At 44.9% G+C, this 12,663-nt stretch overlaps 1 protein-coding gene across 2 annotated transcripts in view; it reads left to right on the top strand.

The window, feature by feature from the left end:
- Positions 1–12,663, top strand: part of LOXL2 (lysyl oxidase like 2) — a 58,336-nt gene that overhangs the window by 7,950 nt on the left and 37,723 nt on the right. The window contains exons 2-3 of one of the 2 annotated variants that reach the window (XM_030290038.4): positions 2,760–3,152; positions 6,172–6,347. In XM_030290038.4, coding sequence (XP_030145898.4) covers positions 2,798–3,152; positions 6,172–6,347 — 531 coding nt within the window. In that variant the 5' untranslated portion in view covers positions 2,760–2,797. Of the gene's footprint in view, positions 1–2,759; positions 3,153–3,673; positions 3,734–6,171; positions 6,348–12,663 lie in introns of those variants that run through there. The other variant, XM_072917606.1, reaches the window with a different exon arrangement.

The following is a 12,663-nucleotide window of genomic DNA, read 5'->3' as shown; positions in this document are numbered from 1 at the left end:
TCTCTGACAGCTGCAGGGTTTGACTGGGAGGTTGCTCCACTCTTTATCTGCCTTTTCCTTCCCAAATTTCCCTCACGTGGCTGCAGGACCATCCAGATGCTCCCAGAAATAGAAATACAAATATTTATAAACAGAGCCCTGCCTTCTCAGTGTGTGGGACTGCCCTGGGAAAGCTTTAATGACCCTTTCTAAACCCAGATAATGACCCTTTCTAAACCCAAGTAATGACCCTTTCTAAACCCAAGTAATGACCCTTTCTAAACCCAGCTGGGAGTTTGGGACTAAATCATCCTCCTCAGCCGAATTTTTAGGGAGAGGTTCTGCAGCCCAGTTTCGTTTTTGTTGCAAAATCTCCTCTCACTTTTCCTGTTTCCCCTCCAGTCCTGGGCTTTGATCCCTGTGCTCCTGTTTCGTTTCTCCCTTCCTTAGGAAAATCCTTTTCATTCCAGCAGGAATCTCCTGAGCCTGCAGGAATCTCCCTGTTTAACCCACAGGGAAACTGAGGCATGGCTCTGCCATTCTGATCCGTGTCCTCCTCAAGCAGCTTTAAAGGCTGCTCACAGATTTTGTATCTTTATGTGAGGATGTGATTTTTTTTTCTGGGATTTTTTTTTAGGGCTAGACCAGATTTAGCTGAAATTTCAGAGAATTTTAGTTCCTGGACATCTTTTTTGGAGCCAAATCTTCCCCCTTTCTCCCTCCCTCCGGTGGCTGCCAGGAAATAACGGAGCTCCGAAGCTCTGGGGAGGTTTTTCCCACTGAGCTCTGGCATCGCTTCGCTGGGAAGTGATGGAATCCTCATCCTCACCCCACGTGTCCTGCCTGACCACTCCACGTGCCTGGGAGTGAGTGGTGTCATGTGTAGGAGATATAATTCACGCCATTTCTAGTGTGATAGATGTGATATTGAATATTTGGAGTATACACGATTGTATTAGGAGTGCCCCCACCCTCGCAGGTGAAACCAGGTGTATGTTGGAACCCGATTTACAGGTAAAAGGATGTGGCTGGGCCAGGAGATGGAGATGGGAGATGGCTGGAGAGATACAGGATACCCAGGCCTGATCATCACATAAACTACCAGAGATGGATCTCATGGAAATGGATCTCATAGAAATCCTTGGGCAGATCCATGTGAATGCAGCGTTCCCATAAATTTCATCAAGGGATTCACCAACTCCTGACACTGAATTGTTCTTCCACATGTTATGTGTAGGAGATATAATTCAGGCCAACTCTAGTATGATAGATGTGATATTGAATATTTGGAGTATACACGATTGTATTCGGAGTCCCCCAACCCTCACAGGCAAGACCTGGTGTATGTTGGAACCTGATTTACAGGTAAAAGGATGTGGCTGGGCAGGAGATGGGAGATGGACCATGGCTGGAGAGATACAGGACACCCAGACCTGGTCATGGCATGAATGACCAGAGATGGAAATCATGGAAATCCTCGGGCAGATCCATGTGAATGCAGCGTTCCCATAAATTTCATCAAGGGATTCACCAACTCCTGACACTGAATTGTTCTTCCTCATCACCAAAAAAAGAAAATCTCATTAACCTATGGACTCTGAATGGAAGAAAAGCCTGACTGCCGAAATCTTGGCCTCAGGTGGAATTTTCCCTATAAAAACCGCTGGTGCCAGGATGGAGGTGTGGGCATGGAGGAAACCTCTGCTGAGGCTGACTTCTGGTGCCGACCCCGGGCTCGGCTCTGTTCTTTCCTTGTGGCTGGCTAGATAGAATTTGATCGCAAAATAAATATTTTATATTTTTTCATTTTAATTTGGCTGGACACATTTTCATTTGTAACAGTGGGAAGCAGGAAAAGAAGAGGATTTCACAGGATTCCGTTCCTGGATGGAATTCCTCTCATGAGTCACCAGGAGTTGTCTGTTCCTGCCTTAAATTCTGCTCGTGGAGCACTCGGATGCCAATAAATCCCATCCAGGCTTACAACCAAAACCTGGAGATATTTTCCACTCTTCCAGGGTTATCCAAGGCTTCTGCCAAGTGTCTGGTGATGTTTGGAGTTTCTACAGACGGAACCAGGCGTGCAGGAGCAGAAATAAATCTTTTATCCCACCGGGAACCCAGATTTTGGGATAAATCCCTCGCTGCTGGCCATGAGGTTTCCTCACCTCCTGGTTTTCCACTGCTCCTGGTGGGTTTGTATTCTTGATGAGGAGAAAAAAAAGGGGTTTAGTTCTGTCCTGGCAGGATTTGGGTGAAGTTCTCCTGAAAACGGGAAAATAATTTGTTATAACTTCCAATCTAGAGAATTTTACCCGGAGAAAATCATTTTTGGGATGAAATTATGTGGCAAGTTGATCTAAACTTATAAATGAGGGAGATTTCAGTTTCTTTGTCCACCCCACAAGAAATAATTTATCCGACTTTGTTTTTTTGCAGGTGGTGTTTTAGGCAATCCCAATTTCCAAGATGCTAATATAAATAGTAACTAATAATATAAATAATAAATGTCACAACGAAGAAATTGAAATAAATTAATAGATTATAATCGCGAAATAAAGAATAATTAATAAAATCAATAAAAATGACAATATATATAATGTAATACTATAAGAAATGTAATAATATAAATAATATAATAATATAAATAATATAATAATATAAATAATATAATAGGATATATAATATAAGAATATAAATAATATAAAAATATAAATAATACTATAGATAATATCAATTTTGTATCATTAAATTTTAATTAAAATCTGATTTTTCTCCAGGACAGCCCTGCCTGGATCTGGCTCTGGGAGCACTGAAAATGGGAAGATCCCAAGTTTTTCCCTGCACCCACTGCCTGCTGCTGCTGCTGCTGCTGGCCGGGCTGAGCTGGGCCCAGTACGAGCACTGGCCGTACCTGCCCGGCTACCCCGAGCCACCGCCCCAGGTGTTCCAGCCCCCCCAGAGAGCCCCAAACGTCCCCAAAATCCAGCTGAGGCTGGCGGGGCAGAAGAGGAAGCACAATGAGGGCAGGCTGGAGGTGTTCTACAGCGGAGAGTGGGGCACCGTGTGCGACGACGACTTCTCCATCCACGCCGCCCACGTGGTGTGCCGGGAGCTGGGCTACGTGGAGGCCGTGTCCTGGCTGCCAGGCTCCAAGTACGGAAAAGGAGAAGGTGAGGAGACCTTGGAAATGGGAGAATAATCCCTAATTTCAGTCTCACTGAAGGTGTGGGGAGCTGGGCTACATGGAGGCCGTGTCCTGGCTGCCAGGCTCCAAGTATGGAAAAGGAGAAGGTGAGGAGATCTTGGGAATGGGAGAAGGTCTTTCCATCTCCCAATAATCCCTAATTTCAGTCTCACTGAAGGTGTTGGGAGCTGGGCTACGTGGAGGCCGTGTCCTGGCTGCCAGGCTCCAAGTATGGAAAAGGAGAAGGTGAGGAGACCTTGGAGCAGTGTGAGGAGTGTTTCCATCTCCCAATAGTCCCTAATTTCAGTTTAATTGGTGGTGTTGGGGTGTTTCTCTCTCCTGCTGGGAGCTGGGCTACGTGGAGGTCGTGTCCTGGCTGCCAGGCTCCAAGTACGGAAAAGGAGAAGGTGAGGAGATCTTGGAAATGGGAGAAGGTCTTTCCATCTCCCATTAATCCCTAATTTCAATTTAATTGATGGTGTTGGGGTGTTTCTCTCTCCGGCCGGGAGCTGGGCTATGTGGAGGCCGTGTCCTGGCTGCCAGGCTCCAAGTATGGAAAAGGAGAAGGTGAGGACATCTTGGAATAGGGAGAAGGTCTTTCCATCTCCCAATAATCCCTAATTTCAGTTTAATTGATGGTGTTGGGGTGTTTCTCTCTCATGCTGGGAGCTGGGCTACGTGGAGGCCGTGTCCTGGCTGCCCGGCTCCAAGTACGGCAAAGGAGAAGGTGAGGACATCTTGGAGCAGTGTGAGGAGTGTCTCCATCTCCCAGTAATCCCTAATTTCAGTTTAATTGGTGGTATTGAATGTTCCTTTCTCGTGCTGTGTTAAAAAGTGTGTGAAATTATTGGAAAGCATCCAAAGGATGGACACAGGGACGGGGAAGGGTCTGGAGCAGCTGAAGGACCTCGGATTGGGATCTCAGGGAATTGGGGGTGTCTCCATCTCCCAATAATCCCTAATTTCAATTTAATTTATGGCGTTGGGGTGTTTCTCTCTCATGCTGGGAGCTGGGCTATGTGGAGGCCGTGTCCTGGCTGCCCAGCTCCAAGTACGGCAAAGGAGAAGGTGAGGAGATCTTGGAAATAAAATTCCACTCAGGAGGGCTGAAGGTGCTGGTTTGGGTGGATTTTAGCAGATTTTGAGTGCTCACACCTATAAATGTCCCATAAAAGAACGAGCGGGGCCTGAGGGAAATTGCAAACCTGGAATGTGCTCCCAGATTTGTGGATTTTGGCTCCGGAGGCGGAGCAGGAGATTCCGTGACATGGGAAAACAAACCGGGCTGGCCACGGGGTTCAACGGGAGGGAGAATTCCCAGGGAAATCCCAAATCCAGGGTCTGGGGGGCTCCTCCCACTCTGGTTCTGAGGAGTCTGATTTTATGTGTTCATTTATTGTTTTAATATTTTAAATATATTTAAATTTATTAATTCAATATATTAATTATACTGTATAATTAATATGTATAATATATTAATATACATATAACACATAATACATTAATATATAATATACAATTAATATATAACACATAATACATTAATATATAATATACAATTAATATATAATTAATGATAATTATATTATTAATTTAATATTAATTGTTTAATTAATTAAATTTATTAAATTATACTATTACTTTAATATATTCATTTAATGTCGATTAAATTAATTAATATTAATTTAGTATTCCCATATGGATAAAGGATGGGAAATGCCATTGGGTCAGATCTTTGCCCAACTTGGCAACTTTTCTTTGGTCTTAACATTTAATTAAATTAATAATTTAAAAGTTAAAATTTAAAGTTAATTAATTCGGTTATGGGACAAAGGGTTTTTGTTTTGGTATTTAATGAGGATTTTTATGGTGCAACGTTTTGCCAAGGTGGAGCACGCTGAAATGTACAAACACAATAGATCACGGACAGAATTTCACAGACTTTGCAAATTAGGTTATTTAACAAAGATGTCTTAATGAGAGGCTAGAATGAATAGCCTGTTATTTTTTATTTTGATTTTTCGAGTATATTCTATTTTAATTTTATATTTTATTCTCTTGGGTGGGCTAATCTTAGTTTATAGGATGTATTTTAGAGGGAACTTTGGTTTTTTAAGGTAGTGTAGGGTTTTTCAGCCTCTAACTGCGAGGCTTTTAGGATGTTTAGGCTTTTGGTTTAACAGAATATCAGGATTATGTGAGGTTATCAGATTTAAGGAATTCCAAATGTGCATGCTAAGAGCACAGAGAATACATAAAAAGTAGATTAAAGAAAAGGCAAAAAATCGTCATGGCACCAAACTCATCAGTCCTTGAGGTGCTGCTTTGTTCACCTCAATTTTCACACCTTGATTGTCACACCTTGATTTTTCCCGCTGAGAATTTTCATCCCTGATCCCTGTGATGGATCCATCCATCTGATGGATGGAGCAGCACAGGCTGGAGGTGGATTTTTATTCCCAGATGGATAAAGGACGGGAAAATCCATGGGCCAGAGCTTTTCCCAGTCCATCAATCCTTGAGGTGCTGCTTTATTCACCTTGATTTTCACACCGAGAGTGAGGCCCAGGAAGATTCCCTGGAACCCAGCTGCAGGGAACTTCCCAGATTCCTCCTTTTGGAATCTCAGCTGTGTTTTCCTGCTTTTTCCAGGGAAAATCTGACTGAACAACGTGCATTGCTTGAGGTGCTGCTTTATTCACCTTGATTGTCACGCCTCAGTACTTCCCACTTTGAATTTTCATCCCTGATCCCTGTGATGGATCCATCCATCTGATGGATGGAGCAGCACAGGTTGGAGGTGGATTTTTATTCCCAAATGGATAAAGGGCGGGAAAAGCCATGGGCCAGAGCTTTTCCCAATCCATCAATCCTTGAGGTGCTGCTTTATTCACCTTGATTTTCACACCGAGTGAGGCCCAGGAAGATTCCCTGGAACCCAGCATCAGGGAACTTCCCAGATTCCTCTTTTTGGAATCTCAGCTGTGTTTTCCTCCTTTTTCCAGGGAAAATCTGGCTGGACAATGTGCACTGCACGGGCAAGGAGAGCAGCCTGGCGGCCTGTGGCTCCAACGGCTGGGGCGTCAGCGACTGCAAACACACCGAGGACGTGGGCGTGGTGTGCAGCGAGAAGAGGATCCCCGGCTTCAAGTTTGACAACTCCCTCATTAATCAAATCGAGGTAATTGGGGTAAAAATGACGCTCCAGAGGGTCCTGCAGATAGGGATGGTTGGAAGTGATGGAAATTGTTAATTTATCCTGTGTTTATCCTGCGTGTTTATTCATATTATTGATTTATTCCATGTTTATTCCATATTTATTCATCTTATCAACTTATCCCATATTTATTCACCTTATCAATTTATCCTACATTTATCCTACATTTATTCACATTATCAACTTATCCCATATTTATTCCACATTATCAATTTATCCCCTATTTACCCCACTTATTTATTCACGTTATCAATTTACCCCGTTATCTATTTATCTCACATTTATCCCACATCAGTTTATCCCATATTTATCCCACCTATTTATTTACGTGATAAATTTATCCCATATTTATTTCCATTATCAATTTATCCCGTATTTATTCACCTTATCAATTTATCCTACATTTATTCACATTATCAACTTATCCCATATTTATCCCACATTATCAATTTATCCCTTATTTACCCCACTTATTTATTCACATTATCAATTTACCCCATTATCAATTTATCTCATGTTTATCCCACATTATCAGTTCATCCCATATTTATTCACTTTATCAATTTATCCCATATTTATCTCACATTATCAATTTATCCCACATTTTTCCCACCTATTTATTCACATTATCAATTTATACCATATTTATTCCCATTATCAATTTATCCCATATTTATTCCACCTATTTATTCACCTTATCAATTTATCCCATATTTTTTCACATTATCAATTTATCCCACATTTTCCCCACCTATTTATTCACATTATCAATTTATCCCATATTTATTCCACCTATTTATTTACATGATCAATTTATCCCCTATTTAGCCCATATTGAGCCCATCTCCGGGGCTAAAATAAAACTCTTGGCTGCTCCTGGCTGGAGAGACAAAATTCAGGTCCCAATTTCAGAAAGTCAGACAAATAATAAGAATTTGAAACTTTTTACTATCGATCATTCAGGTTCCTCAATGAATTTTTCAAAATTGAAACCTGTTCTTTTTAATGTTTCAAAGGATGAATTTAGAGACAAAATGTGCCCTTGATTAATCAAATTGAGGTAAATGGGGTAAAAATGCTGATCTGGAGCATCCTGTGGGCTGGGATGGCTGGGACTGACATAAATTATCAGTTATTCCATGTTTATCCCACATATTGTTTTCACATTATCAGATAAATAATAAGAATTTGAAACAATCAGAGATTTTTTTCGTTTTACCATAAATTGTTCCAGTTCCTCCATCAATTTTTCAAAATTGAAACCTGCTCTGTTAATATTTCAAATAATGAATTTAGAGAGAAAAAATCCACGTTGTGCTCACAGAACTTCCTGACTTTTTTGGTTCTAATGGACAAAAATCCTGAATTTTCTCCCCTCTTTTAATGCTGGGACCAGTTTGGATCTCTCTGGGCTAATGGGAGCAGTGGGGAGGGTTGGATTTGGGGTGGAATAATTCCTACAGCCAGGGCTGGGTTTATGGGGAAGAAATAAAAGATATTTTTGTGTTGTTTGGATGACTGATGATGGAGAAGCCATGATAAAAATATGGGAATATTTGTGGGAATGTCGTGGGGAAGGCTCTGGGCTCTCACTGGGGCACACTGGGAGGCTGAGGGGGAGATTTGGGGAAAGGACAGAACCAAAGGGCTTGGAGCACATCCCGCTGGGATTGCTGTGGGATAAAGAAATGTGGGAATGCTGGGCTGGAAGGGAGCTGGGATGAGCTCTTCAGAGGGGGAAAAAAGGAGGTTTTTTCCCTTTAGCTCCTCATCTTGGGGAGTTTATGGTACCTCAGGCACCTCCCTTTTCTTGGATTTTTCCTGTCTCAATTCCTTGGCCAAAATTTATGGAAAGACCCCCCCTGTAAGCATTTTCCAGAACTCCTTTGGAGCGTGCAGGGAAAACCCAGGATGTGCTGCAATTCCCAGTGGGGTCCCCAGGGATTTTCCATGAGCTGAAGAGGGATGAGCAGGCAGAGCTGAGCATTCCAGGGAAGGGCTGCAGCTCCAGGATCCGAGGGATTCATCCCTTTCCTGGCCCTGACCTCGCTTCCCCTGCCTCGGGAGGATCATCAATGGCTCCCTTGTGTCCAGGGAATGAGGCGAGGCCATGGAACACCAGGGGTGGCTTTGGCTCCTCTGAAGCCACAGAGAGTCCTCAAAACACCTGGAAGAAAATCTGCTTTAGTCTAGACAGAGGTCAGCTCACCCCGAGGTGTGAATTAATCACGGAATTAATCACAGGAATTAATCACGGGAGCTTTGGAGGGCTCTGCTTTTCCATGAGCTCAGCACCGGGGCTGGAGGAGTGGAACTCCTTGGATAATTGGGAATGGGCTTGGCTGCTGCTGTGGGGGTGCTGAAACCTCAGATGGATCATGAGATTGAGGTGATTGCTGGAGCAGGAGCCTGGATCCATCAGCGGGAGAAGTGGAGGAAAAGGGAGAAGTGGATTTATTTTTAAGGAGCTGGGGTGGAAGTGCTGCATTTCCTGGGCAGAGGCTGTTGGACTCCCTGCTCATCCCCTGCCTGCCTCAAACTGACACAGAGAACAAGTTAAAACTAGAAATTAGGGGGGAAAACCTTCCCTGTGAGGTTGGGGAGGGGTTGGAATGGAATTCCAGAGAAGCTGTGCCTGCCCCTGGATCCTTGGATGTGTCCAAAACCAGGCTGGAGTAACCTGGGAATTGTCCCTGCCCATGGCATGGGTGGCACTGGGAGATTTTGAGTTCCTTTTCTACCCAAATCATTCCAGGATTCTTTATCTCCCTGAATGATTTTAAGCTTCTTTTCCATCCAAATCATTCCAGGATTCTTTATCTCCCTGAATGATTTTAAGCTTCTTTTTCATCCAAATCATTCCAGGATTCTGTTTCTCCCTGAATGATTTTAAGCTCCTTTCCCATCCAAACCATTCCAGGATTCTGTTTCTCCCTGAATGATTTTAAGTTCTTCTCCCACACAAACCATTCCAGGATTCTGCTTCTTCCCGAATTTCATGAACCTTCCCACAGCACCACTGCTTCCATTCTGCAAAACCCAGCTGATTTTTCCTCTCTCCCTACAAACTAAAATCCCTGGAGCCGAAGGGCTCCTTCCCTGCTGCTTTCCTTGCAGCAGGATTTAGGCTGGAGGTGAGGAGTTGGGATGTTTAGGATGCCATCGTGGCAGCTCCTTGTGTCAAATGTTCCAGCTCCTTCCCCCTCTGAGTTTTCCCACTCTTATCTTTGCTTTATCTCCCCAGTGGGACACAGCTGGAGCCAAAAACGAGGAGCAGGGTGACCCGGGAGGTCACAAACCTGAACCAGAGGCACTCCAAAGCCTCCTGTGAAAGCGAGTTTGGAAGTTTTGCCCTTCCCACCGCGCCTGGGAATTCTGCAGGTCATTCCTCACATTCACCAGGGGAAACATCATCGTTTGTGAGCTCCTGGGTTCTTATCCCAGTGATGTTTCCTCTTTGGAATGAGGGGTGAGGGGGCTGGAATTTCCTCTGAGCCCTGCTGTGGTCAGGACTCCATCAGCTTTTGCACTGATGGAGCAAAATCGGGGGAGGAGATCTGTCCGTTTGTCCTTCAGCTGCTCTTCAAGCCAGGCTTTGCTGAAACAGTAAAGTTTGGAGTCTGCATTCCCACCCTGGTGTGATTCCCAGATGGATCTGCCTGTGTTACAGGGCTGTGGATGAACAGGGTGAGGGTTTTGTACCTGTTTTGTACCTGGTTTTGGTACCTGTGATCCAAGGGAGCAGCTGCACCTGGGGTTTAGTTGGATATTGGGAAAAGTTTCTTCACCTTGAGGGTGGCTTTGGACACTTCCAAGGATCCAGGGGCAGCCACAGCTCCTTTGGGAATTCCATCCCAGCCCCTCCTCTCCCTCAGAGCCAGGAATTCCTTCCCAATACTGCACCTAAATCTCCCCTTTTCCAGTGGAAGCCACTCCCTGTGTCCTGTCCCTCCATCCCTTGTCCCAAATCCCTCCCCACGTTTCTGTAGCTCCTTCAGGCACTGGAAGGCCACAATGAGGTCACCCCGAAACTTCTGAACAATCCCAATTCCCCCCAGTCTTTCCTCATAATTTAGAAAGCCTTAAAGCCCCTTTGGTGCAAATTCCATGGGGCTGGGAAGTGCTGGGAAGATGGAAAACCGGGGGGTGGGAATCCACCGGTGACAGGGCCCTGAGTGGGAGGTTCTGCCCAAATCTGGCCTGGCTGGCTCAGCCCTGCCCCACTCCTGCAGAAGCAGCTCGATAACCCTTGAGCCAAGCTCGTTTTCATTGGAACTCGGCTCTGCTTCCCAGTTTGGAAAAGCTGAGGATAAGAGGGAGAGGATGACATTTTCCATGGCCATAAATCACCCGGCCGTTCCATATGGATGTGCTCAGACTGATCCCGTCCCATCACAGCTCATGTTTGGAGGGTTATGTCACATCTCTTCCCATCCCTGAGCTTTTCCATCCTGTTCCTGCTGGGAAGGGGCAGTGCTTGACCTCTGAAAATTGGGATAATTTATTGCCAAGACACAACAAGGTCAGGAACACAGAATTAATTCCATTAAATCTGTGCAAAAGACCTCCAGGCTCATTAAGCCCAACCTCTGATCAATCAGCACTTCCTCACCCAGACCACCCCACTCTGTCCTTAGGAGAAGTTCAATATTTGAGCAGAAAAATTATCTTTAAACGCCTTTTCAACCCAAACCCTGAATTGTTTTGGGGAAGGGTGAATGGTGAGAGAGTGGTGATAAGGAGGAGGGAGACAGGCAGGAAGGGGTTAATCCTTCCAGAATTCCATCCCTCCCTTGTTAAAATTCCTTTTTTTTTTTTGCTGTTTTCCACTTCCACTGCAGATTTTAGAGGATTTCTTGGAGGGTGATGGAGCTGCAGAGCCTTTGCTGGGTGTCAGGAGCGCTGAAATCCCAATTCCCTGTGTGTTCCCAAGCTGGGAACGCCATCCCTGCTTTTCCTACAGTCACTCTGGGTGATCCCAGCCCCTTCCAGACCCACCTGCAGCTGCTTTCCTGCCTTCTCCAACCATTCCAAGGCCACAGTGGCCGATTCCTACCTTAATATATTCCTTAAATCAATGCACCAGAGGGATTTTATTTAATGCACGCCCCAAAACATCCTGAACAAAATATTTGCTGTCCACCTCCTTCCTCTGCGTGCGCCCACACCGCCTTCAAATAGACCAGGCTCTAAATATATCGAATTTCTCCAGCTCCCAAATAGCTCTGGTACCTGAGGCCAGCCCAGGGCTTTGGCCAGACAGGTCTGGCTGCTATTTCTGGCCTTCATTTCCCCTCTGGGCCCTCGTGAGGCAGAAAAATCTCCCTTCAAAGCCCAGAGGCTCAAAGGATTTGGTTGTGCTGGGTTAAAAGTGGGTTCAGGAAGTGTCCAAGGCTCGGCTGGACGGGGTTTGGAGCAGCCTGGTGGCGGTGGGAGTGGGATGAGATGGGGTTAAGGTCCCTTCCAGCACAAACCATTCCATGATTCTGCTTAATTCCAGATTTTTAAGGAGTGGGAAAAGGTTCTGCCGGTCCCGCTCAGGAGATTTCAGTCAAACCTGTGTGAGGCCAAACTGAGCTGGGGGTGCAGGGAGGGAAGGAGGAGAAGTTTGTGCTCTGTCCCCAGGTAAATCTCCCCCTTTTCCAGCTTTTTGCCATGAAAATCCACGGAATATCTGTCCCCGCTGTGGGGATTTGTCACACAGGCCACCCCCACCCCATCTCTGTGTCCTGCAGCCCTCAGGGTTTCATTAGAAATTTTGATTTGCCCATTTGTTGTGACAACAGAGTTTGAGTTTCCCTTTGCTGTAAGTGTTTAATCCTTCAAACCAAAGCCCAAGTGCAGTAAAATTCTGCTGCTTTCTTGTCTGGGAGGGTCTTCAGCACCTCCTCACCTCAGGAAAATGTTAATTAACCAGATTTTGGGGTAACCCACTATGTTTTATTGCTGTAAATTCAAAGTGAGTGTGATCACTTGCCTCAGTGGCTCCTTTGTGGCAGGTCAGGGTGCTGGAATCAGGGAATCATGGAAGGGTTTGGGTTGGAAAGGTGTTTAAAGATTTTGTGTTTTTTGTTCAAATATTGAACTTCTGCTAAGGACAGAGTGGGGTGGTCTGGGTGAGGAAGTGCTGATTGGTCAGAGGTTGGGCTTAATGAGCTTGGAGGTCTTTTGCACAGATTTAATGCAATTAATTCTGTGTTCCTGACCTTGTTGTGTCTTGGCAATAAATTTCCCCAGCTTTCAGTGCCTGACCCAAACACTCTGAGGCAGCTCAGCGGGA

This window comes from Taeniopygia guttata, chromosome 22, assembly GCF_048771995.1.
Source record: "Taeniopygia guttata chromosome 22, bTaeGut7.mat, whole genome shotgun sequence".
In the NCBI taxonomy this organism is placed as follows: Eukaryota; Metazoa; Chordata; class Aves; order Passeriformes; family Estrildidae; genus Taeniopygia; species Taeniopygia guttata.
The sequence above is the reverse complement of the archived record's forward strand: the minus strand, read 5'-3'. Positions and strand labels throughout refer to the sequence as shown.